At 38.8% G+C, this 25617-nt stretch overlaps 1 protein-coding gene across 1 annotated transcript in view; it reads left to right on the top strand.

The window, feature by feature from the left end:
* Window positions 1-25617, top strand: part of LOC136866828 (glutamate receptor ionotropic, kainate 2-like) — a 127743-nt gene that overhangs the window by 54954 nt on the left and 47172 nt on the right. The window contains exon 11 of the mRNA XM_067143932.2: window positions 8673-8757. Within this exon, the coding sequence (XP_067000033.2) occupies window positions 8673-8757 (85 nt within the window). The remainder of the gene's footprint in view (window positions 1-8672; window positions 8758-25617) is intronic.

The raw sequence follows: 25617 nt of genomic DNA on the forward strand, positions 1-25617 counted from the left end.
ACCAATGAAACTTCTACTAAACAATAACTCGTTCAACAACTGACTTCCAAATCATAACTAACTAACTAACTAACTAACTACCTAACTAACTAACTTCACCGTCAAGATCGTCTCTTTATATACATATCCTAACCAGGCTTCCAGAAAGATACATTACAAAAAAACTACCTACATAGATTATAATGTACCGTATGGAATATTCTCAATCGTTCTCATGCCTATACCATTCTGGAAGTTACAGTGTGTTTCACAATTATGGATTACAAAATACAGGTAAGAATAAATTATATAATATTAATTTACAGGTATTTACATGAACTCTTATGAATATTTATGTACAGCACATGTCTCATGACATAACCTCACACACAATACGATCATTCGACTACGTAAATAATAATAATACTAATACTTTCATCACAGAGATAAGTTTTAGTAAGGTTCAACCTTTTCAATACAAATTACAAGTTGTATAAGATGTTATATACAACATTTATTCAGTAGTGGTACCGGTTTCGACATTTTCAAATGTCATCATCAGCCTAAATCACAAAAATCACACAAACTGAGCAAATATATATTAAAATTGCTGTGATGACCTATAGGGACACTCAACACCATACACTATTTTTCACCAGATAAATACATAATTAAAAGTTTTAACGTGCTTTAGCTGTACCATCAACCTTTCTTGTTCTATTATTTACACTCTGAATGTGTGAAAGTCTTCAGACTTCATTTTACTGTGTGTTAGAAAGAAAGTGATACCCTCATAATAAATACATAATAAACTAATCTTGCTGACCTGTTTACATACAAATACCCTAATCTTCACGCATCATTTTTACAGTTGCAATTAAAATCTCTTAGTGATTATTTGTCAATTCATAAAATAATACTTGTTATTCAAATGTCGTCCAAGTAAAAACAGAAATTTAATCGATAACACATTGCTCGTGTAATGGACCTTGTTGAACTATAGTTTGTAATCTCATAAAATACGTTGTCTTTGAAAGGCTTTTTACGCTTGTTAAAATTTACACTGGGATATATATAAAATTGTTTAGTATAAAACGGTATCGTTTGAATGCAATTGTTTGTCCTTCCGTTCTTCTCTTTGGGCATGATACAGGTGATCTAAAATTTCTTAGTCCAATCGGGAAGATTTAATGAATCCTTGGACAGCGTGCTGAGAAGTTTGACCTGTGAAAAGGAGGTGCGGACTACCTTGCAGCACACTGTCCAAGGCCTCATTAAATCTTCCCAAAGAGAAGAACGTACATCACTTCATAGCCATACATACAAATAATAATAATAATAATAATAATAATAATAATAATAATAATAATAATAATAATAATAATAATAATAATAATTACTCCTTGACGCTACGGTCCTTGCAGAACCTTGGTCTCTGCAACAATCTTCTTCCAAAGCTCTCTGTCGATTGCCTTGGTCCTCCATCTCCGGACTCCCATGGTACGTAGATCAGCCTCCACCTCTTCTATCCATCGCTTTCTTGGTCTACCTCTACATCGTCTTCCACCTGGATGCCCCTCCAGCGCTTTCTTAGGTTCTCTTGTAGTCTCCATTCGATCAACATGTCCTAGCCAACGCACTCTAGCAGTCTTCATCAAAGATACTACTGTATATCCTGCTCTTGGTACAGGTCTCTAAGCTCCTGATTAGATCTAATACACCATCCCAGTTCAGTTTTAATTGGCCCAAAAATCTTCCTCAATACCTTTCTTTCCCATGTCATTAATCTATATTCTTATGTTTTATTTAATACCCAGGTCTCAGCTTCATATGTAACCACTGGTCTAATGACAGTCTTATAAATGGTCAACTTAGCTTTCCTGGATATTTGTTTATTTCTTAATGTTGGAATTAAGGCAGATAATAATAATAATAATAATAATAATAATAATAATAATAATAATAATAATAATAATAATAATAATAATAATAATAATAATAATAATAATAATAATAATAATAATAATAATAATAATAATAATAATAATAATAATAATAATAATAATAATAATAATAATAATAATAATAATAATAATAATAATAATAATAATAATAATAATAATAATAATAATAATAATAATAATAATAATAATAATAATAATAATAATAATAATAATAATAATAATAATAATAATAATAATAATAATAATAATAATAATAATAATAATAATAATAATAATAATAATAATAATAATAATAATAATAATAATAATAATAATAATAATAATAATAATAATAATAATAATAATAATAATAATAATAATAATAATAATAATAATAATAATAATAATTCAAGCTCGATATCTGGATTAGTTACCCATGAGTGAGAGAATATTGTTTTCAAGTTATATCTGTTATCGCACTTCCATCATCGTAACAATAGCCTCTATGGATAAAGCAGATATGGTGCCTCAGAAAAGGTTAGGACGTCCCCTGCTAAAAGCGACGTGCAGCTCTTTGGGTGCTGGGGGAACTGTGAGAAGTGGGCAACCAGCACCAAACTACATCAAGATTGTGACAGTAAATGTCCTGACACTGACGGGAAAGACAGAAGAACTGGTTGACTTAATGAAAGAAAAAAATATAGCCATACTTGGACTGTGTGAAATGAAGAAGAGGGGTAGGGAGAGATTTCTCTGAAAGAAGGATATAGCCTGTATTACAGTGGAGGACCTGAAGCAAAAAATGGAGTAGCCATCATACTTAGAAAAGAAATTCAAGAACATGTGGAATCTAAAAAATGTGTCAGCGATACGACGATGGTGATGAGATTCCAGTTTGAAAATGGCATGAAAGATCTATTTCAGTTGTATGCCCCACGAACAGGTTGCATAGATGAACAATGAGAGGACTTTTTAGAGGAAGTGAAGAGACAGATAGAAGATAAAGAAGTGCTATTGATGGGAGATCTAAATGCACAAGTTGGAATGGAAAGACAAGGAAAGGAAGATGTTGTAGGGCCCTTTGGATACAGAAATGTAAATACAGAAGGTGAGTTGTTGGTGGAATTTTTTATGAGGAACCAAATGATTGTTGAAAACACCTGGTTTAGGAAGAAGAACATTCAGAAGATTACAAGGTATGGTTGGGAAGACAGACAAACAAAGACCATAATTGATTATATAATCATCGAGAAAGAACACCGGAAGAACCTTTTAAATGTTACAGCCATGCCTGAAGAAGCCTTTGGTGGAGATCATAGAGTTGTGATAGGAAAACTGAAAGTGGGAAAGATTGAAAAACCCCCCATTAAGAAGAGAGAAAAGAATTAAAGCATGGAAGTTGAAGGAGAAAAGCATACAAGAAGACTTTCAAAGGGTAATAATACCCTTGGTACCCAGAACGGAGACAGGGAATGTTGAAGATAATTGGAAAAGATTTAACCAGCGAGTGGTCGCTAACCAAAATGTAACTTGAGTGGTCGCACGTGAGACTTTCTCTCACATTAAAATAAATATGACATTTTTCACAGTTTTGTGGGGCATAAGGCTGAAATTTACTACTGAAATGAAACACAAGTTCTACTTTATATATTTTAGATAAAAATGAAATGATTAGCTGTGAGAGAGAGAGAGAGAGAGAGAGAGAGAGAGAGAGATGGCATATGGCTTTTAGCGCCGGGAGTGTCTGAGGACAAGTTCGGCTCGCCAGATGCAGGTCTTTTGATTTGACTCCCGTAGGCGACCTGCGCGTCATGATGATGATGATGATGATGAAATGATGATGAAGACGACACATACACCAGCCCCCGTGTCAGCAGAATTAACCAATTAAGGTTAAAATTCCCGACCTCGCCGGGAATCGAACCCGGGACTTCTGTGACCAAAGGCCAGCACGCTAACCATTTAGCCATGGAGCTGGACATGATTAGCTGTTTATTAAAGACACAAATTACTACTTAAAATAACATATGCAATCTACATAAAAATAACTTTCATCCTGAAGTTGTAAAAATAAAATCTCACACATGCATTATATCTAGTAATATTAACATACAAAGCAAGGTTTCTGAACACAATAACATTTTCAAAAACAAGAAGTGCTCATAATACAAATACTAACGTGTACAACAGGAGTAAGTTTCCTGCTCCACTTCAAAATAACACCAAATCATTAGTCGCGCGATGAGAGAAACTCCCACGCAGCACACACGGACACATAGGAAGGAACCTTTGTTCTGACTAGGGGAGGGGGTGCTTACCCTTCAAATGTGAATCACTCTACTCATGACAGTTATAAACTCAGCTAGAAGAGGGAACAGTCACCTCCCTTTCATCACTGTGAAGTAATATCACAATAAAAAATAATGTGAGAGAAAATCTCATATGGCGACCACTCGTGGGTTAAGGAAGCACTCAGCTTACATGACTGCTTGGTGTGGTTTTACAAGCTCCTTCATCTCGGTCCGTTTTTCTTTGAGGAGATGACCCCTCGCGAGCCTGTTAGGTGTATAGTGGCATCTGCATGTTATAGGGACCGCCTTGTGCAACACGGGATTCCAGCTTTGCAGGAACGCAACTGTAATCACATAGTTATTTTCATGCAAGATGGGGCAACACCACATATCACTCACCAGGTGAAAGAATTGCTTCGAGAAACCTTCAGTAACGACTGCATTATCTCTAGGCATTGTAACCATAAGTGCTAATAAACCTCCCAGAACCACTGTTATCATGCGTTTGATCTTTCCTGCCATTTTTCTGTGACCCCTACCATTGCTTACAGCGCCATATTTTCACCTGGTGGCAAAACTTGGAACTAATATTTATTTTTTTTTTTTTGCCGTAATTAGCGAGCGCATTGCTTAGTTAGCATATCTACAAAATTTCAGACTTCTACGATCATTACAGCCCATGTTATTCCACGCTGAATACCGGAACCATAACTTTTTTTTTTGTTAGTTGCTTTACGTCGCACCGACACCGACACCGACACAGGTCTTATGGCGACAATGGACAGGAGAGGGCTAGGAGTGGGAAGGAAGCGGCTGTGGCCTTAATTAAGGTACAGCCCCAGCATTTGCCTGGTGTGAAAATGGGAAACCACGGAAAACCATTTTCAGGGCTGCCGACAGTGGGATTCGAACCTACTATCTCCCGAATACTGGATACTGGCCGCACTTAAGCGACTGCAGCTATTGAGCTCGGTACCATTAATTGTGGACACCCGGTATTTAAAAACATGAAGAATGTTTACCAGCTACTGTTACATCCATAACCATGTGTCTAAATATACCGACAAACATTCTTTCAGTGAAATTCAATAGTCTGTGTACATTCTACTGATCATTTTTTTACATCTAATCTGGTGTAGTAATGAATGCTATTTTGAATATAAAATTTAATATAACTTAATATAAATTTTACATATATTTTTTTGTGTATTTACTGATTTAGTTGAGAAATACAGTACTATGGTAATAATCAGATTCTAAGGAAGCAAATCCAAACTTGGGGCACTGTGAGTTTGCTTAGTAACATTTAGGAGTAAAAGCAATTGTTAAGGTTTATGCAATGGTTCGTAGTAATTACTAGTCATCTTAGTAAATGCTAAGCTCCTGAGACTTTGCTAAGAGTAAAAGCATTTACTAAAGAACTTTATGCATACAAATCATAGTATTTACTACAAATTCTTAGTAAAAGCAATTACTACTTTTTTATGCGTACCTCTCATTGACACTTTATTAACATATGATTATTTTAATGTATTTTTTGTGTGTTCTTGTTTCAAACACACATATCTCTGTTTTTATTAAAATTTAGTTACTGCACTATTGTGAATTTTGAAATCCTCTCATTTACTCTAATCCTCAGAGATATATGTTTTTGAGAAAACTATACTTGTAATAATAGTATGGGGAGGGCATGGGATTTGCAGAACTTCAGTGCTTACAAACTGCAGTGATTGGTGGGGAGAGGAGGTGCCTGCTGGAAAAGTTTGGGAACCCCTCTGATAGAGTAACATACTGTTCACAAAGAGCTATGACCCATCTTTTCAGTGTGGTGGAAAATGACCTGAGCCTATATAAGACATTAGTAATGGTGGGACACTCTTTCATTCCCTCCTCATAAAGCTGACATGTATCTCTGAATTGTCATTTTCAGCCATTAGCTGTCAGTTGTATAAATTCCTTAGTGAACAGTGATTTTCATCAGATGAAGAGTTTAAATCATCAGGTGAGGAGAGTTTCGCAGGTCTGGAGGCATCTAGTTTCCATGATGCCATGAAAGTTTTGGACGAAGTGCATTCGAGTCAAGTGATATTTATATTAAAAAATAAGAATAATTTCAATGTGAGACAGGCTTCAGCAGCCGGCAAGTTTCCTATCCTCACCACTAGATGGGGGCTTCATTCATTCCATTCCTGACCCGGTCAAATGACTGGAAACAGGCTGTGGATTTTCATATCATTTCATTCAATAATTTCAATGGCATTTTTCTAGAAACTAATCAAATCATCTTCATATACAGTATTTAGTTTTTTTTTTTTTTTTTTACCCCTCACTAGTTTTTGTTTGTCTTCATTTTTCACTGCCAACCCTGTGGTGTAGGGGTAGCGTGCCTGCCTCTTACCTTGAGGCCCCGGGTTCGATTCCCGGCCATGTCAGGGATTTTTACCTGGACCTGAGGGCTGGTTCGAGGTCCACTCAGCCTACGTGATTAGAATTGAGGAGCTATCTGATGGTGAGATAGCGGCCCCGGTCTAGAAAGCCAAGAATAATGGCCAAGAGGATTCGTCGTGCTGACCACACGATACCTCGTAATCTGCAGGCCTTCGGGATGAGCAGCGGTCGCTTGGTAGGCCAAGGCCCTTCAAGGGCTGTAGTGCCATGGGGGGGGGTTCATTTTTCTCTCTTCCTCTCCTTGACTTCTTTAGCGTACGTCTCAGAAATTTTGTTCCTGCTGCCGTACTTGACTTTCACTCTTTGCAGTGCATCAGCTGTATGTAATAACGAGCTGATGTACCAGTGCTTTGCTATGGAATTCCACACTGTATTTAGAATTTTAGGTGAAGTAGTGTACATGTTCTGAGTAAGATTTTATTAAACTAACCCACCTTAGTGAATATCATTACCTGAGAAACACAATGGGGAGGTCACCATACGTCATTTCTCATGTTTTTCTCTGGGTTGGGGAGTTTTCATTATAATGGCAGGCCCCCTTGTCTTCTGCTGGTCACAATCAAGTTGGAAAGCTTTCATTAGAATGGCAGGCCTCGCTGTCTTCTGCCAGTCACAAAAGTACACATAATGAATCTGTCTCAGGTTTACATTTCCTGTAACTTGACTCACATTTTATTTCCGTACATGGCTCCTTTCAGATACAATGTGATAGTAAGTAGCCTATATGTTAACCAAAGGTGCCAGGTGGGTGCTTGCCAAATCTGAGCATGGTCCATCTAGTACTTTTTACGTGATGGATGCCAAGACAGAGACCAAGGATAAAACATGGGCAAAAACACTAAAGAACATATTTTCCCCAGAAACTATTAGAGATACAAAGAAAATTCATAAAAACATTTTTCTGGGAAATCAAATTTTAAGTGTACTTGGTGTACTCCGTTGTTTAATAGGACTAACCATTTAGGCAGCATACAATCCGAAGCATACATTTTCCTCTGACTTGCTTCACATTTTCTATCACTACATGCCCTAGTTAAAAGATAGCATGATAGTAAGTAGCCTATATATTAACTGAAGGCACCAGCTATATCTTGCCAAATTATCGTTGCCATAAGACCTATCTGTGTCGTTGTGATGTAAAGCAACTACCAAAAAAAAAAAAAAAAAAAAAAAAATCTTGCCAAATTTGAACTCCATCAGTGAAGTAGTTTTTACTTGAAAAAATACAGACCTTGAAGAGTTCAACTTTCTCTGATAGACAGAGGACTTATTCAGATTTACTATTGTTGCCATTTTTTCTTCAATCATGCTTCTTTTGGGAACCCTTTCAAATACCAGAATATATAGCCTGTGTTCATGAGAATATTATCTTTGAAATGATGAAAGATGTCAAAATCAGTCCAGTCGTTTCTGGGATTACCCCTTACATACAAACAAATTCACAGTCTCTCCTTACATATTAGTATAGATAATATGTACAGTAATAAATTTTTTTAAACTGTTTCTTTAGCCTTTATTCAATAAGAAACTCCTTACTTTCTCAAGTTGTATCCTTGTCCTTGTATATTTTAGTCTTAAATTCTCATAATTTATTTCCTAAATTTTTGAAGATTTTATATCTTAAATATTCTCGTCTTGTTCATCTCCACACTATCGTCAAATCTGAAATGTCTCATTCTTGTGCACTTTACTGTGTATCTGCAATTTACACCTATATCTTCCTATGGTTCTATTAGATTTTACCTTGAAGAGTTCTACTTTCTCTGATAGATAGAGGACTTATACATTTTTGTGAAATGATTGTCAAAACACAGGCAGTAAATCAAGCTGGATAAAAAGAAACTGACAACTTTAGATAAGTATTGAAAATACACACACTTAGTAGATCTGAAGAATACACTCTCACCAATAAACACTTCATTGTTTTCCTCTTAAAACAACAATCACCTTCACCACACCTAACCCGCCTTAGTGAATATCATTGTTTCAAATTAATCGTGTTATATTTCAGGAGGCAGATCTCGCCATAACTGATCTTACCATCACAGCTGAACGACAAACTGGAGCTGACTTTACACTTCCTTTTATGAACCTTGGTAAGCAGTAATTTTAAACTTTTGCTTAACATAAAACACCAGATAAAAGAGATTTGATAGACAATGAAGAAGGAATACACAATACACATTAAATGAGACCAAAAAGCACTCTGAGAAAAATTGATTTGTCCATTGTACTGTACCCAAGTCAAATTTTTAATCTCCTTATACATAACTCGTAAGCTCTTACAATAATATGATGTCAATGATGATGATGATGATGATGATGATGATGATGATGATGATGATGATGATGATGATGATGTTGAAAGAGGGAAGGTATCAAAGGTATCAAAAATGTTAAAATGTAAAAAAATAACACAAATTTGAATGGGGCTTTGTCAGCGTTCTGGCTGTAAGTTTTGATGCAGAATATGTGCTGTATGGTAGGTATTGTCAAAATTGAAGTATTTAATCAGTATAGGTTTGAATTTTTTGTTAACATTTCTTAATTCTAAAATGACTTTCAGATCTTCATGACAAAGTGGATTTACGACGACTGTGTGATATGACAAGTAATATACAAGTGGAAAGAGATTGACATCAATATTACAAGCTAAATATAAATCTATATTTGTATCACACAGAGTCATAGGAGTTTCAACAGGTCACCAAAGGCTCTTCGTCATCACCAGGGTGATCAGTAGCGATGGGCTTGAGCGCAGCTCGAGCTGATGACATCACAGCTCGATGTAGGTTAAGCAGTACTCGAGCAGGAGTATGGCCTGTCATTTATGAGTGATATCCTTGTTCTAAATCAGTTGCGTGGCAATCATCTTTGCTCTTTGATGTCAAACACTGCATGTTCGTGGTAATAAAATAAGTTTATACCAAAATCTGTTGAATTATTAATGACTAATCCACTAGAATTACAAGAAATAATACCAGCCCTATATGTCTAGTGATGCATTTTCGCAACATGCAATATCTATGGATTGTGAGATGTAATTTAAAAATTCTGAAAGTTTAGTTATATCCTGTCGGACTCAGAACTTAAGTTCTGTTCAAATTTTCTTATTATTATTACTATTCTCCCTCCTTTTCCTCATTAGCATATACGGCAGCAAAATAATTATAAACTGAATGGAAATTAAATATCGAAGGTCCTATCATACCAATGGTGTATTGTATATAAGCATGTCTTTGTATACAAGAAATAGTATCATAGTACTATAATAAAATTGAAAAGAATATGTTATTAAAATGATACATCCAATGATCACAAGAACCAGAAATGGAGGTAGCGACCAAGTAATGACAGGAAAACCACAGAAATATTATCACTATGCAGAGCTAATCTTTGTGTTGAGCAGTCAGTTCAGTTTGATAACAAAAAGTTATTCTGGGCATGGGCTTAATAAACTGATGCGTCCACTACAATTTATGGTATGTCTGTACTTCTGTAGAATGATCGCTAATTACTCTACTACAATGTAGTGCCGGAATGTGAAGACCAAAGAGAATGAGTGAAGGCGGAAGCGTGGCTCGAGTAACAACACACATGTCCTGCTTAGAGCGCATGCAAGCCTACATCACAAGGGAATTCTGTGCTGCTCGATCTTGCTCAACCAAGCTCGACACACCAGTTCGTGACGTCAGCACTCAAGCTTGTTCGAGCGGGTGATCGAGTGGCATATCCCTAGCGATCAGTATTCACATCCATGAGGTCCAAATCATTTTCCACCTCTGAGGCATTAGAAGTGCTGGGCACATAACTTGCCTCACAACGCTCAGACGCCTTAACTTTGAGACACTTCTAATAAGCCTTTTGATGCTCAGCATTGGAGATTTTGGACTTTTTTTTGTGTGTGTGTAATTATGGCAAGCCATTCTATCCTCTTGAATGCATTTTTGGTAATCCTAAAGTCATTTATTGTCCACATTTTGTGACTACTGCCATTTCTTGATGGATGCAGTACTTTTGCATCTGTCTCCTGGCCCAAGCCAGACCAAAGTGTAGCTTCCACCGAAATCCCAGTCTCATCCATGGCTGTGACAATATGGAAGCTGCTGGAGTATGTATAGTGCTGAGTAATGACATTCAGAACACAACCAGTATTCTGATTGTTATGAAAGGTGTTGCTCATAGGGTCAGTCATGCTGCAATAGCACTTTCTGACCCAGCTGGAAAGCATTGGCAAACTACCTCACTGCCCATCTTGCTTAATATGACTCATTTTGATGCTGCCATCACTTGTTGCAATTTCTCCATAACTGCATAACCTTTGGGGGTGCTATTTGAGGATCCAACCAGCCACTGGACTGATGACCTAACAGACAGACATGTTGCAACATTTTGTGAAAGAAAGAAATTTTTCCCATTTCTTCACAATTTTCTCAATTGTTTTCTATTTAATTTCGTGCTACATACTTGTAGAACTCAATGAGACAAACCAAATGACACCTCACGTGATTGGTACCATGCCAGAGTCCAGAGCTACACTAATTGATAGCTGTGTAGCACAGCAAGGGCACCATTGCATCACCTGATGACGTTGTACCAAGGTTAGACTCTTGTTGCTGGGTATACTAATCCTTCCTCTTTACAATGAGATATTGAGCACTGTCATGTCTAAACATTAATTTTATTTTAAAATTTTCATGGTTTTGTAACACTCACCAGCCCAAGTGCATTTCCAAAACTATAGATGTATTCTATATTTAAAAATAAGTACATTAAAAATTCAGACTCCCTTAAGTTATTGTGGTTAATACTGTGCATCATTAAAGTCACTGAAAAGATCATTGAATATATTTTTAAAGATACTGTATTGCATCTAGCAACATCTTACTTCCTCTTTCATACTTAAACTGAAACAACTAATGCTTTTAAAGAAACCTGATAATTTAAAGAGAGAGAGAATTAGAATTAAGCTAGCTTGCTTGCTTACTTGCTTGCTTGCTTGCACTGTGGATAAATTTGCCAAGATTTCACCAATTTATGGTATGATACAGTAAGTTTCATCTTCTACATTCAGTTTCAAAGCTCACTGAAACCAGGTCTCCAATAATTTATGATTTTTTTGCCTTTTCTGGTGTTAATGTGCCTGGTTAGAAGATTTACCTGACACAGGTAGGATGGACAGAGCAAGATGATCAATGACTATGTCATTACAGATAAAGAAAGAAGTAGACTTGTGACTGATGTCAAGGTGATTCCAAGTGAGAACTTCAATAGCAACTACTGGTTAATAGTAGCAGATCTATTTATTTATAGATAACAATTGAGAAATTACCTAAGATTGAAATGTCAGAACTAGAACACATTGAAAAGAGGATTGACTATCAGGACCATATAAGAGAACAGTTACCTACAAAGAAGTGGAAACTGGTGAGGTAGAGTGGAACAGATTTTAAAACACCTCGATAAAGGAAGTAATTTAGATTTGCAGGAAGACAAGTATGAAAGTAAGGGGAAAAAAGACACCCTGGTGGAATGAATAAGATCCTCAAAAAAGGAAAGGAACACAGCACAAAAAGGAACAAGATAGAGAGAAATCCAAGTCAGAACAGGTAAGGGACAAGGGGGAAATCAGAGACCTCAAGTAAGTTTACCAGGACAAGAAACTGGGAGTTAAAAGACTAGTAGAAGAGGATAAGATAAAATGCCAAGAGAACTTTACTAAAAAACTGGAGGAAGGCAGCAGAGGCAATATGAAACTATTGGTTCAGAGTGATCAAAAACGAAAGAATGCAGTCAAAACCATCAAGGCAATTGAGGATCCCAATGGAGCAGTGATAAGGGTACAGAGATCTGGAAGTCAAGTAGGGATGACATAAAAATGTTAGTGTTGAACTGTAGAAGTATTGTAGAAAAAGGAATAGAATTAGTAATTTAATAGATATATACTTACCAGATATTGTAATAGGAGTTGAATCATGGCTGAGAAATGATATAATGGATGCAGAAATTTTCTCACGGAACTGGAGAGTGTATCGTAGAGATAGGATAGGAATGGTGGGAGGGGGAGTATTCATTCTGGTGAAAGAAGAATTTGTAAGCTACGAGAAAGTTCAAGATGAGAAACATGAAAATCTAGGTGTGAGGCTCATTTCTAAAGATAATAGGCAACTTGATATCTTTGGAGTGTACAGACCGGGAAAGGGTAGCGCTGACACGGGTTCAAAATTATTTGATAGCTGTGCGGGAAACGACATGGAAAGGAATGTGATTGTAGCGGGGGATCTGAATTTACCAAATGTCAATTGGGAAGGAAATGCAAATGACAGGAAGAATGACCAACAAATGGCAAATAAGCTAATATGGGAAGGACAGCTGATTCAGAAAGTGATGGACCCAACTGAAGGGAAAAATATCCTGGATGTGGTGCTGGTAAAACCAGATGAGCTCTATAGAGAAACCAAAGTAATAGATGGCATTAGTGATCATGAAGTTGTTTTTGTCATAGTTAAAAATAAATGTCTTAGAAAGGAAGGTCTTAAAAGTAGGACTATTAGGCAGTACCATATGGCTGATAAAGCAGGCATGAGGCAGTTTTTAGGAAGCAACTATGTTGGTGGAAAACAGTAAATAAAAATGTAAACAGACCCTGGGATGGGTTTAAAGCAGTTGTTGAGGAATGTGAAAATAGGTTTGTACCTTTAAAGGTGGTAAGGAATGGTAAAGACCCACTGTATTATAATAGAGAAATAAAGAGACTAAGAAGGAGGTGAAGACTGGAAAGAAATAGAGTTAGAAATGGCTGTGGAAGTAAGGAGAAATTGAAGGAACTTACCAGGAAATTGAATCTAGCAAAGAAGTCAGCTAAGGATAACATGATGGCAAGCATAATTGACAGTCATACAAATTTTAGTGAAAAATGGAAGGGTATGAATAGGTATTTTAAGGCAGAAACAAGTTCCAAGAAGGACATTCCAGGAATAATTAATGAACAAGGGGAGTGTGTATGTGAGGATCTTCAAAAGGCAGAAGTATTCAGTATGTAAAGGTTGTTGGTTACAAGGATAATGTCCAGATAGAGGAGGAGACTAATGCTAAAGAAGTATTAAAATTTACATATGATAACAATGATATTTACAATAAGATACAAAAATTGAAAACTAGAAAAGTGGCTGGAATTGATAAGATTTCTGGGGATATACTAAAGACAATGGGTTGGGATATAGTACCACATATGAAGTACTTATTTGATTATTGTTTGCTTGAAGACGCTATACCAAATGAATGGAGAGTTGCTATAGTAGCCCCTGTGTATAAGGGAAAGGGTGATAGACATAAAGTTGAAAATTACAGGCCAGTATGTTTGACATGTGTTGTATGTAAGCTTTGGGAAATCATTCTTTCTGATATTGGGCATTTTTGCAAAATTAATAACTGGTTCGATACAAGGCAGTTCAGTCTTAGGAAAGGTTATTCCACTGAAGCTCAACTTGTAGGATTCCAGCAAAATATATCAGTTTTAGGAGGTCAAATGGACTGTATCGCGATTGACCTGTCTAAAGCATTTTATAGGGTGGATCATGGGAGACTACTGGCAAAAATGAGTGCAATTGGACTAGACAAAAGAATGACTGAATGGGTTGCTATATTTCTAGAAAATAGATCTCAGAGAATTAGAGTAGGCAAAGCTTTATCTGACTCTGTAATAATTAAGAGGGGAATTCCTCAGGGCAGTATTATTGGACCTTTATGTTTTCTTATATGTATAAATGATATGAATAAAGAAGTGGAATCAGAGGTAAGGCTTTTTGCAGATGATGTTGTTCTGTATAGAGTAATAAATAAGTTACAAGATTGTGAGCAACTGCACCGTGACCTCGATAATGTTGTGAGATGGACAGCTGGCAATGGTATGTTGATAAACGGGGTTAAAAGTCAGGTTGTGAGTTTCACAAGTAGGAAAAGTCCTCTCTGTTTTAATTTCTGTGTTGATGGGGTGAAAGTTCCTTTTGGGGATCATAGTAAGTATCTAGGTGTTAATATAAGGAAAGATCTTCATTGGGGTAATCACATAAATGGGATTGTAAATAAAGGGTACAGATCTCTGCACATGGTTATGAAAGTGTTTAGGGGTTGTAGTAAGGATGTAAAGAAGAGGGCATATAATTCTCTGGTAAGACCCCAACTAGAGTATGGTTCCAATGTATGGAACCCTCACCAGGATTACCTGATTCCAGAACTGGAAAAAAAAAAAATCCAAATAAAAGCAGCTCGATTTATTCTGGGTGATTTCCGACAAAAGAGTAGCGTTACAAAAATTTTGCAAAATTTGGGCTGGGAAGAATTGGGAGAAAGAAGACGAGCTGCTCGACTAAGTGGTATGTAAATTTAAGTTCCCAAGGAGGGAATTAGATATTTTCCCACCAATAGATTATGTCAAAAAACAGATCAGATGTAAGGCTTTTCAGGCATTTGCTCTATTAACCACCGTTTCATCTTAGGTCTGACACTAGACTCATCAGAGTGGGATGTGTTAGACCCTACCCACTGACGCTGGGGTGTATGCAGGTGAACTTATCAGAAGCCCTATGTAAGAGGCACAGCTGATAACTACATATGGGAGATGAAACTCCACAATGGAATTATTGCCCGCCTAGCAATTCCAAATGGAAATTCTCAGTTCCCAAGGAGGGAATTAGATATATTTTTTTTTGACATGCTCGATTGGTGGAAAAATATATAATTCCCTCCTTGGGAACTTAGAATTTCCATTAGGAATTGCTAGGCAGGCAATAATTCCATTGTGGAGTTTTATCTCCCATATGCAGTTATCAGACTGTGCCTATTGTATAGGGCTTCTGATAAGTTCACCTGCGTCGGTAGATGCAGAGTGGGTTGTTGTCCCATAAGCTCTGTACTCTGACCGGCCAACCGAGCAGAGGAGAGGTGGTCACGGCTCTATCGTGGCTCTATGCCTCTGCATTCAGGAGATGGGCCTGGGGCACAGTGCTGCATTTCTCGCCTGGCCTCACCCGTCAGCTGTCCTGAGAATGGTTTTCCATGGTTTTCCATTCTCCTGCACTAAGGCAAATGCCAGGACAGTTCATAGTACAGGCCGTGATGTGAGTATAATGGTGTGTCAGTAAGAGAGATGAAAACGCGTTGCTTCTGTGCAGGTGACGTCACGCGGGGAGCACTGCGACTGCGAGAAATTGGCTCTGCAGCTACATGGCTTGTCGCTATTGTATTTTTAATGTGTTTAACATGCGTTATATATTAAATACGTGCCGTACATAATTTGAAGCTCTTTTATTCTTTTCATTAATCTGCACGGATCACGCTTTTGAAAATGCCGGGCTAGGCTGTTTTAGCTACTACAGGAAAACCAAAGGATCATACCCAAAGTATTTTTCAATCCCGAAAAATTAAGATCTTGCCAGACTGTGGGAGAATGCTTGTCGACGCAATGATAAATTTAGTGTGAAACACGGTACGTATTTATAATACACAATAAATTATTAATGTCTTTATTCCATACATGCCGTGTTAAGTTAATACAAAGTTTGTTATTACGTTATTACTTTAGGTTGAGTTTGCTCGCTTTATTTCGATGTGACGTGCTTTTAAATTCCTTTAAGACAACAACTTCTAAATTATCGGAAAAAAAACAGCCGTGAATTAAAACCGGATGTATGAGACTATACCACTAGGAGGAAATATATTAACTCCTAATAGTGGCAGGAGGGTTGAGAGGGAAAAACAGAGAAATCGACATAAGGATCTAGCTGAACTTCTAAGATCGCTGGCTGCTGATTTCAACAGTGAGTGAAGAAACACAATAAATACCGGTACATGTTTAAATGTTATATGACATTCCATTTATTTTATTTTTTTTCAACTGAAAGAATAAATAACTTGTCTATGTTAATTGTAGGGAAGATGAAACTGAAGGAAAGGTGTACTATAAAGGAGAAAATGGAACTAACGAGTTGGATGATTTGAGAAGAAAGATACTACTGTTGGAAGGAGAAAATAGTGACTTAAGGAAAAATATGAAGAGCTATTGAAGAATGAATGGGAATTACTAAAACAACTAAAAAAGGCAAATGGCATTTCGGAGATAATGACTTCAGTGTTCAGATATATATTTTTCTCCAAGGAAAATAAAATTTTTAATGAACCGTGAAAATAAAATCAAGTCCGCCTGTGTGGTGTAGTGGTTAGTGTGATTAGCTGCGCCCCCCGGAGGTCCGGGTTCGATTCCCGGCTCTGCCACAAAATTTGAAAAGTGGTACGAGGGCTGGAACGGGTTTCACTCAGCCTCGGGAGGTCAAATGAGTAGATGTGGGTTCGATTCCCACCTCAGCCATCGTGGAAGTGGTTTTCCGTGGTTTGCCACTTCTCCTCCAGACAAATGCCGGGATGGTACCTAACTTAAGGCCCCATCCTCATCCTTCCCTCTCCCTTGTATATCCTTTCCAGTCTTCCTATCCCCCCACAAGACCCCTGTTCAGCATAGCAGGTGAGGCCGCTTGGGCGAGGTACTGGTCATCCTCCCCAGTTGTATCTCCCGACCCAGTGTCTCACGCTCCAGGATACTGCCCTTGAGGTGGTAGAGGTGGGATCCCTCGTCGTGTCCGAGGGAAAAACCAACCCTGGAGTGTAAACAGATTAAGAAAGAAAGAAAGGTACAACTGTTCGGCAGCCACAAACAAACAAACAAACAAACAAACAAACAAACAAACAAACTGGCTCCAATGTGTCTCAAGAGGAAATTTTATGAGACCCAGTTACGAGTTACTGAAAGTTACAAATATACTGGAGAAAGAATTTAATGACCTTCACGGTAACTACCTTTACGGGGAACCCTACATATTTGACAAACTGAGAGAACCATGAAGTAATTACCGCCAGCGGTGAAAATTCCTCGAGAAGTGAGTTTAACCTTCACACACAAGATCTTGTATTCGCTTGAAACAGTTAAGCAGGAAGAAAATTAGATAAACGTCCAAGAAAATGTCAAACATTATAAACTGCTAGAGCTACCATATAACGCTTATGTGTAAGGCATTCATTACATAAATGTAAGAGTAAAATACTTAGAATATTAATGACAATAATAAACTGGCTGTAGTAACATATTAGTGGTCTTTTGATTGTAAACGAATACATTTTGAACGATGCACTCTCTTCACAAAGCGAGAAATGTAACCGCTTTCCTTGCTTTGCTACCAGCGTGACGTCACTGCGGTAGGCTGGATGCGCACTGACACACCATTATACTTACATCATGGTATAGGCCACGGCCGCCTACCCCCTCACCTTCTCCACACATCTCCTTCACCATAACAAATCTCCCGGCCTGAGAGACGGCGTAACCGTCTAAGAGGCCCCCCTCCCCCTTCAGGGGAGGAATGAAAACATTTTGTATTAGTAGTAGTAGTAATAATAGTAGTAGTAGTTCAGCTGCATACACCCCAGCGTCAGTGGGTAGGGTCTGACACATCCCAGTCTGATGAGTCTAGTGTCAGACCTAAAACGAAACACTGGTTAATAGAGCAAATGCCTGAAAAGCCTTACATCTGATCTGTTTTTTCTTTTTTTTTTTTAAAGTGGTATGTTCCAAGCTGTCAGTGGAGAGATGGCGTGGAATGACATTAGTAGACGAATAAGTTTGAGTGGCATCTTTAAAAGTAGAAAAGATCATAATATGAAGATAAAGTTGGAATTCAAGAGGTCGAATTGGGGAAAATATTCATTTATAGGAAGGGGATTTAGGGATTGGAATAACTTACCAAGGGAGATGTTCAATAAATTTCCAATTTCTTTGACTTCTTTTAAGAAAAGACTAGGAAAACAACAGATAGGGAATCTGCCACCTGAGCGACTGCCCTAAATGCAGATCAGTATTGATTGATTGATTGAGAAACGACAGTAATGATTTTCAGAGTACGTTCATGGAAATAAAAAACCCACCTAACTCCAAATTTTTTTTGTCATTTTCAAGGCTATGACAGAAAAATATTGTAAACGTAGCCTACTATCCATGTATAGCATAAAACACCCGAATCCGAAGGTAACTAGTCAGCTACAAGCTGTTTATTATTTCGTGGAAATCACAATCCAAGTTACTCCATGGAGTTAGTGAGTTTCTGTTTTCCATACATATTCTACCACTAGTTGGAAGTACTATCGCACGCCAATAAAATATGCGAATGGCACAGAAACCACAACTTTCGACTTCAGCGAAATCTCCTTGTTCCCATCACAAATGTTTGTGATGAATTCTACCTCAGAAAGATGTGGGTGTATAACTTTGGTGTACATCGAATGTAATGTACAGTGAAGTAAACTGCCACAAAGTCTGTTCTGAATTTGCAGTTCGTTAACGCACTATGGAAATAAAAAAACACCTAATTTCAGTCATATATATAATATTTTTCAAATAAAAACCTATCCACCTATCATTATTTTTATATTCATTGTTTGTTTATACTAAGGTAGTACTGCAATTTTAAAAAACATTTTAAAAAATGTAATGATTGAAACCTGGCCAGAGAGGTTCTGAGGAGTCATTTTGATTACACATTGAACTGGTCAGAAGCAGATCAGAGAACAAAAGAACCGGCTGTCAAAACCTACGCAGAGGAACTTCCCATTACATGGGCAGAAACAGAAGCAACCCTCAAGAAGACGCCGCATAAAAAATCCCCAGGTATAGATGAAGTCAGCGCGGACATGAGCAGTAGGAGTTGAGGGTTTACATTGGCTACGCAGGGTGCTCAATGCAATGTGAAAGGATGACAAGATACTTGCTTCCTCCCTGTGGGTGGGGGACGCAGGCAAAGAATACACCCGCAGTATCCCCTGCCTTTTGTAAGAGGCGACTAAAAGGGGCAACCAAGCGATGATCGAATTAAAACCATGAGACTACTTGCAATTAGTACCATTTTGCGGGAAACACCATGGGCCATCTTTACTTGTATCTAGTACCACTATGTTAAGTACACAATAGGTTTGAGAATAGTAGCGACAGTGTGTGAAGCAGGGTGGGTTTTATAGCACCTGTGATTAGTACCACTATATGAGTGACACCATGGGTGAGCAACAGAATGGGTCTGCCTTTCCCATGGTTAGTACCCACTATGTGAGGAACACCACGGGATAGTACAAGTCCCTGTAATTAGTACACCTATGTGAGGAACACCATAGGTTTGTGTTGCCTGTAAATGACGCCGCAGTGTGGGAAATACCATAGATCTTCGTTATATGTGTGTATTACATTACCTGTGAGTAGTACCATAATGTGTGGAATACCATGAGTCTACGCTACATTTGATCAGTACCGCAACATGACAAATAGCATGGTTCTACTTTCCTACTGATAAGTACCATTATGAGGGGCCTGTGATCTGGATTTTGGACCCCTTTTGACTACAAGCATCGTCGATTCAGGATTGTGCTTTAGAAGCAGTCCCTTGGTCAGTAATACTATTGTTTAATGCTAATTTCTGGGAATTTGGGGCATTGTGGGTCGGATCCACTGATTGTTTTAATTTCATATCCATCTATTCATTCTTTGTCATCACATTTTGAATTCTGGTCAGCGGATGATTTTAGCCTTTTAAATTGTCATTACATTTCATCTCATTTCATATAATTAGGGGCCGATGACCTAGATAGATAGATAGATAGATAAGAAATGGGTGAGCCCTGTTTTCGCAGAGCTCCACACGTAGGTCTATGAAGACCCTTTGTGCCCCTTGAACGTGTTTGCCTAGTCCAGCCCTAGTGCTCCTATAAAGGATACCAGTGTCCGGATTTTGGCGTTCCTGATGTCCTCCAGGCTCACGAAGTGTGAGCCCAGGTATCGATGTCTAGTGCTTGCAAAAGCCTCGCACTGACATAACACATGCGCGGAGGTCTCCTCCTCCTTACCGCATCTTCTACACATCGGATCCTGGGTGATTTTCACGATGTGTACGTGTCTCTGTAAGGTATTGTGGCCTGTTAACAGTCCAACTACCATTCTCATTCTGGTCCTATTCAAATTCGTTAGGACCTTTTTATAGATTTGACTAGGCCCTTTGATAAGTTCACGTGCCTGTCTTGCTATGGTTAACCTCTTCCAAATATCTAGGTGAGACTGGTTTATCCATTGGGATATTGCCAGTCTCACACTTCGGAGTGACACTCCCAGGAAGGGCTCTGGTCCTGTAAAGGAACCCATTGAGCCCTGTTTCGCTAGTTTGTCAGCTTCTTCATTTCCACTGATTCCTGTGTGCCCAGGAACCCATAATAAGGTAACTGAGCTAAGCTCACACAGCTGATCTAACATCCTTTGGCATTCCCATACCAGTTTTGATGTTGTTTTAACTGCACATAGTGCTTTTAACGCTGCCTGGCTATCACTACATATAGTGATGTGTCTTCTGTGTCCAGGCATTTTCCATATATTTAAAGCACAGGCTAGTATTGCGTATACTTCAGCCTGGAAAACAGTAGCATATTTACCCATAGGAAGGGAGAGCCTTGTCTTAGGCCCCCAGACCCCGGCGCCTGTGCCCGCCTCCGTCCGCGAGCCATCTGTGTACCATGTACAGCCCCCAGACTTAAGACGGGCCCCAGCGTCCGCGGCCCACTCCTCCCTTGTGGGTATCACCACTGTGAATTTATAATTCAAATTAAAGCTAGGCTTCATCAGATCCCCAATCATCATTGTCATAGGGCAAGTCTGGTGAAGCCTTGTAAGAATAGAGGCATGACCTCTATTCGGGTTTTTGAAGGACCATCCTCCGAGTGACCAAAGGCGATAGGCACTCATTCCCGCTATTACCTTAACATATAAATGTAAGGGGGGAAAACCTAGGATGGCCTCCATTGCACATAATGGTGTAGTATCCAGTGCCCCTGTTATTCCTAGACACGCAAGTCTTTGGACACTGTTTAACTTGGTGCTCACAGTTTTACTCTCTGAGCCTGGCCACCAGACTATAGATGCATAGGTGATCGTGGGCCGTACAATGGAGATATAGAGCCACTGGACCACCCTAGGTCTTAGGCCCCAAGTCTTCCCGACGGCCCTGCGACAGGCCCACATAATCTTGCGAGCCTTATCCACCTTATGATCTATATGTTTCTTCCAACTCAGTCTTGCCTCAAGGATTACCCCTAGGTACTTAACCGAGGTTGTCTTAACTCATTTTTTTCCGAATAGGAAAGGCTCTGACAGTCCGTCTAGCCTCCTCCTCCTGGTAAATACCACGAGCTCCGTCTTATCGGGATTAACCGACAAGTCTGTCTCGTGACACCATCTTTCCACCCTACGTAGAGAGCTCTGTACGAGTTCGGAAACCGTACTGGGGAAATTTCCTACCGCCATCAGGCTTATGTCGTCTGCATAGCCTTGGGCGTATATTCCTCCAACATTTAACCTGATAAGTAGTTCGTCCACTACCAGACACCATAATGTTGGTGATAATACTCCTCCCTGTGGACACCCGCTGTCTATATTAGCTCTCAACATTACAGCGTTGAGAGTAAACAGAACTTGACGGCCCTGCAGTGAGGCCATAATCCATTTTATGAGCATACTGCTCACTCCTCTTCTCTCTAGACTACGTTCTATGGAGCCCAAAGATGTATAGTTAAAGGCCCCTTCTATATCTAGGAATACAACCATAGCAAGTTGTTGCTGATCCAAGGCACTCTCCAGCCTAGAAACCAGCTGGTGTAGTGCCGTCTCAACCGACTTCCCTGGTTGATATGCATGCTGATGAGAATGCAGGGGAAAGTCTCTTAATACTTTCTCCCTGATATGTCTATCCACCAGTCTTTCCAAGGTCTTAAGTAGAAAAGACGTTAGACTAATGGGTCTATAATCCTTAGGTCTAGTATATGAAGACCTTCCGGGTTTAGGTATAAATACCACCTTCGCCTGACGCCACAAGGAGTACACGTACCCCATAGTGAGACAGGCTCTAAAGATTCTGACCAGGTATGGTATAAGGACCCCCCCCCCCCGCCTCCTGAAGAAGCGCCGGGAAGATCCCATCCACACCTGGGCTTTTGTAAGGGGCAAAGGATTTTAATGCCCACTTCCGATGACCTAGATGTTAGGCCCCTTTAAAAACAAACATCATCATCATCATCATCATCAAGATACTTGCTGATTAGAGCAGGGATGTCATTATCCCACTGTTTAAGAAACCAAATCACCAAAAATTCTCCAACTACTGGGGAATAACACTCTTTTCTCTCAGGCTTACAATTCTTGAGAAGACATTAGAAAGCAGATTGTGAGTCATCTTAGAGACACAGTTAGAAGAAGAACAGTATGGCTTCAAGCCTAATAGGTCCATAACAAACCTAATCTTCAGTGAACATACGTTAATAGATAAATATTGGGAGAAAGGCAAAGATCAGTCCATGGTTTTCCTAGATATTGAGAAGGGATAGGATAGCATTGCAAGAGAGAAGATGTGGGAATGTCTGAGAAGGAGGAACGTGGTGGAGGGACTGGTGAGGAAAGCTCAGATGCTGTATGCACACTGTACCTGCTATGTTCAATTTGGTGATGGACATTCATCCTGCTTCCAGACCAAAAATGGAGTCCAGCAAGACAGTGCAATATCCCCAGTATTGTTTATCACCATCATGGATGACATAATGAAGAACATCAAGAAAACCTCTGGTGAACTTAGTGCAATGGCTTTCGCTGATGATGCCATGGTCAGGGGAAAAAATGAGGAACAAGTACAGTTGAAAATGAATGGACGGTTAAATTCCATGAATTCAGTATCAAGATAAGTGAAGCCAAAACAGTAGTGATGGCAAGAAACACAGAAGAATGACCAGCAAAAATCATGCTAGGAGAGTGTGGAAAGCAATGCATACCTCGGCAGTGTAATTTCTCAAGACACACTAGCCACAAAGGAGAGGAGGTGGTGAATAGAGTGCAGAAGAGCTCTCACTTCTTCCAGCAAGTAAGAACACTTCTCTGGGACTCCAAAGTACCAACAGAAATAAAGCTGGAAATTTTCAATCAATACTTCATACTATGGGAGGCTAGGAGTACCAGATCCATAATAGACTATATCTTAACCGATTTCGAATAGAGGAAATCCGTTAGGAATGTACAAGTTTTCCAGGGATTTTTCGATGACACAGACCACTGTCTGATCTGTAGTGAACTAAGTATCTCTAGGCCTAGGGTAGAGAAAGTGAAACCTGTCTGAAAACGAATAAGGGTAGAAAATCTCCAGGATGAGGAAATTAGACAGAAGTACATGGATATGATTAGCGAGAAATTTTGAACAGTAGACAGTAAGCAGATTCAGGATATAGAAAGAGAATGGGTGGCATACAGGGATGTTGTAGTAGAAACAGCAAGGGAATGCCTAGGTACAACTGTGTTTAAAGATAGGAAAAGGCAAACATCTTGGTGGAATGATGAATGAGAGCAGCTTGTAAACGTAAAAAGAAGGCTTAACAGAAAGGGATTTGCATGTAGACGAAAGAAACAGAGCGAAACAAATAGTTGTTGAATCCAAAAAGAAGTCATAGGAAGATTTTGGTAATAACCTGGAAAGGCTAGGTCAAGCAGCAGGGAAACCTTTCTGGATAGTAATAAATAATCTTAGAAAGGGAGGGAAAGAAAAATAATTTTTTTTTTTTGCTAGCTGCTTTACGTCGCACTGACACAGATAGATCTTATGGCGACGATGGGATAGGAAAGGGCAAGGAGTGGGAAGGAAGCGTCCATGGCCTTAATTAAGGTACAGCTCCAGCATTTGCCTGGTTTGAAAATGGGAAACCACGGAAAACCATCTTCAGGGCTGCCGACAGTGGGCTTCGAACCCACTATCTCCTGAATACTGGGTACTGGCCTCACTTAAGCGACTGCAGCTATCGAGCTCGGTGAGTAATTCAGGTGAACTCATAATAGATCCCAGGGAATCACTGGGGAGGTGGAGGGAATATTTTGAACATCTTCTCAACGTAAAAGGAACAGCCAAGCTCATGGGGAGGAGGAAAATGATGTTGGTGAAATTATGCTTGAGGAAGTGGAAAGGATGGTAAATAAACTCCACTGTCATAAAGCAGCAGAAATAGATGAAATTAGACCTGAAATGGTGAAGTATAGTGGGAAGGCACAGATGAAATGGCTTCATATAGTAGTAAGATTAGCATGGAGTGTGGGTAAGGTACCTTCAGATTGGACAAAAGCAGTAATTGCACCTATCTATAAGCAAGGGAACAGGAAGGATTGCAACAACTATCACTGATTAATATACCAGGCAAAGTATTCATTGGCACCTTGGAAGGGAGGGTGCAGTCAGTCATTGAGAGGAAGTTGGATGAAAACCAGTGTGGCTATCAGCATCAGATTTTCAGTATGTACCAGGTAATTGAAAAGTGCTACGAGAGGAATAGGCAGTTGTGTTTATATTTCGTAGATCTAGAGAAAGCATATGGCAGGGTACCGAGGGAAAAGATATTCACCACACTGGGGGACTATGGAATTAAAGGTAGATTATTAAAATCAATCAAAGGCATTTATGTTGACAATTGGGCTTCAATGAGAATTGATGGTAGAATGAGTTCTTGGTTCAGGGTACTTTCAGGAGTTAGACAAGGCTGTAATCTTTCACCTTTGCTGTTCGTAGTTTACATGGATCATCTGCTGAAAGGTATAAAATGGCAGGGAGGGATTCAGTTAGGTAGAATGTAGTAAGCAGTCTGGCCAATGCTAACGATTTGGTCTTAATGGCAGATTGTGCCAAAAGCCTGCAGTCTAATATTTTTGGAACTTGAAAATAGGTGCAATATGTATGGTATGAAAATTAGCCTTTCAAAGACTAAATTGATGTCAGTAGGTAAGAAATTCAACAGAATTGAATGTCAGATTGGTGATACAAAGCTAGAACAGGTCGATAATTTCAAGTATTTAGATTGTA

This window comes from Anabrus simplex, chromosome 3 (assembly GCF_040414725.1).
Source record: "Anabrus simplex isolate iqAnaSimp1 chromosome 3, ASM4041472v1, whole genome shotgun sequence".
NCBI classification, from domain to species: domain Eukaryota; kingdom Metazoa; phylum Arthropoda; class Insecta; order Orthoptera; family Tettigoniidae; genus Anabrus; species Anabrus simplex.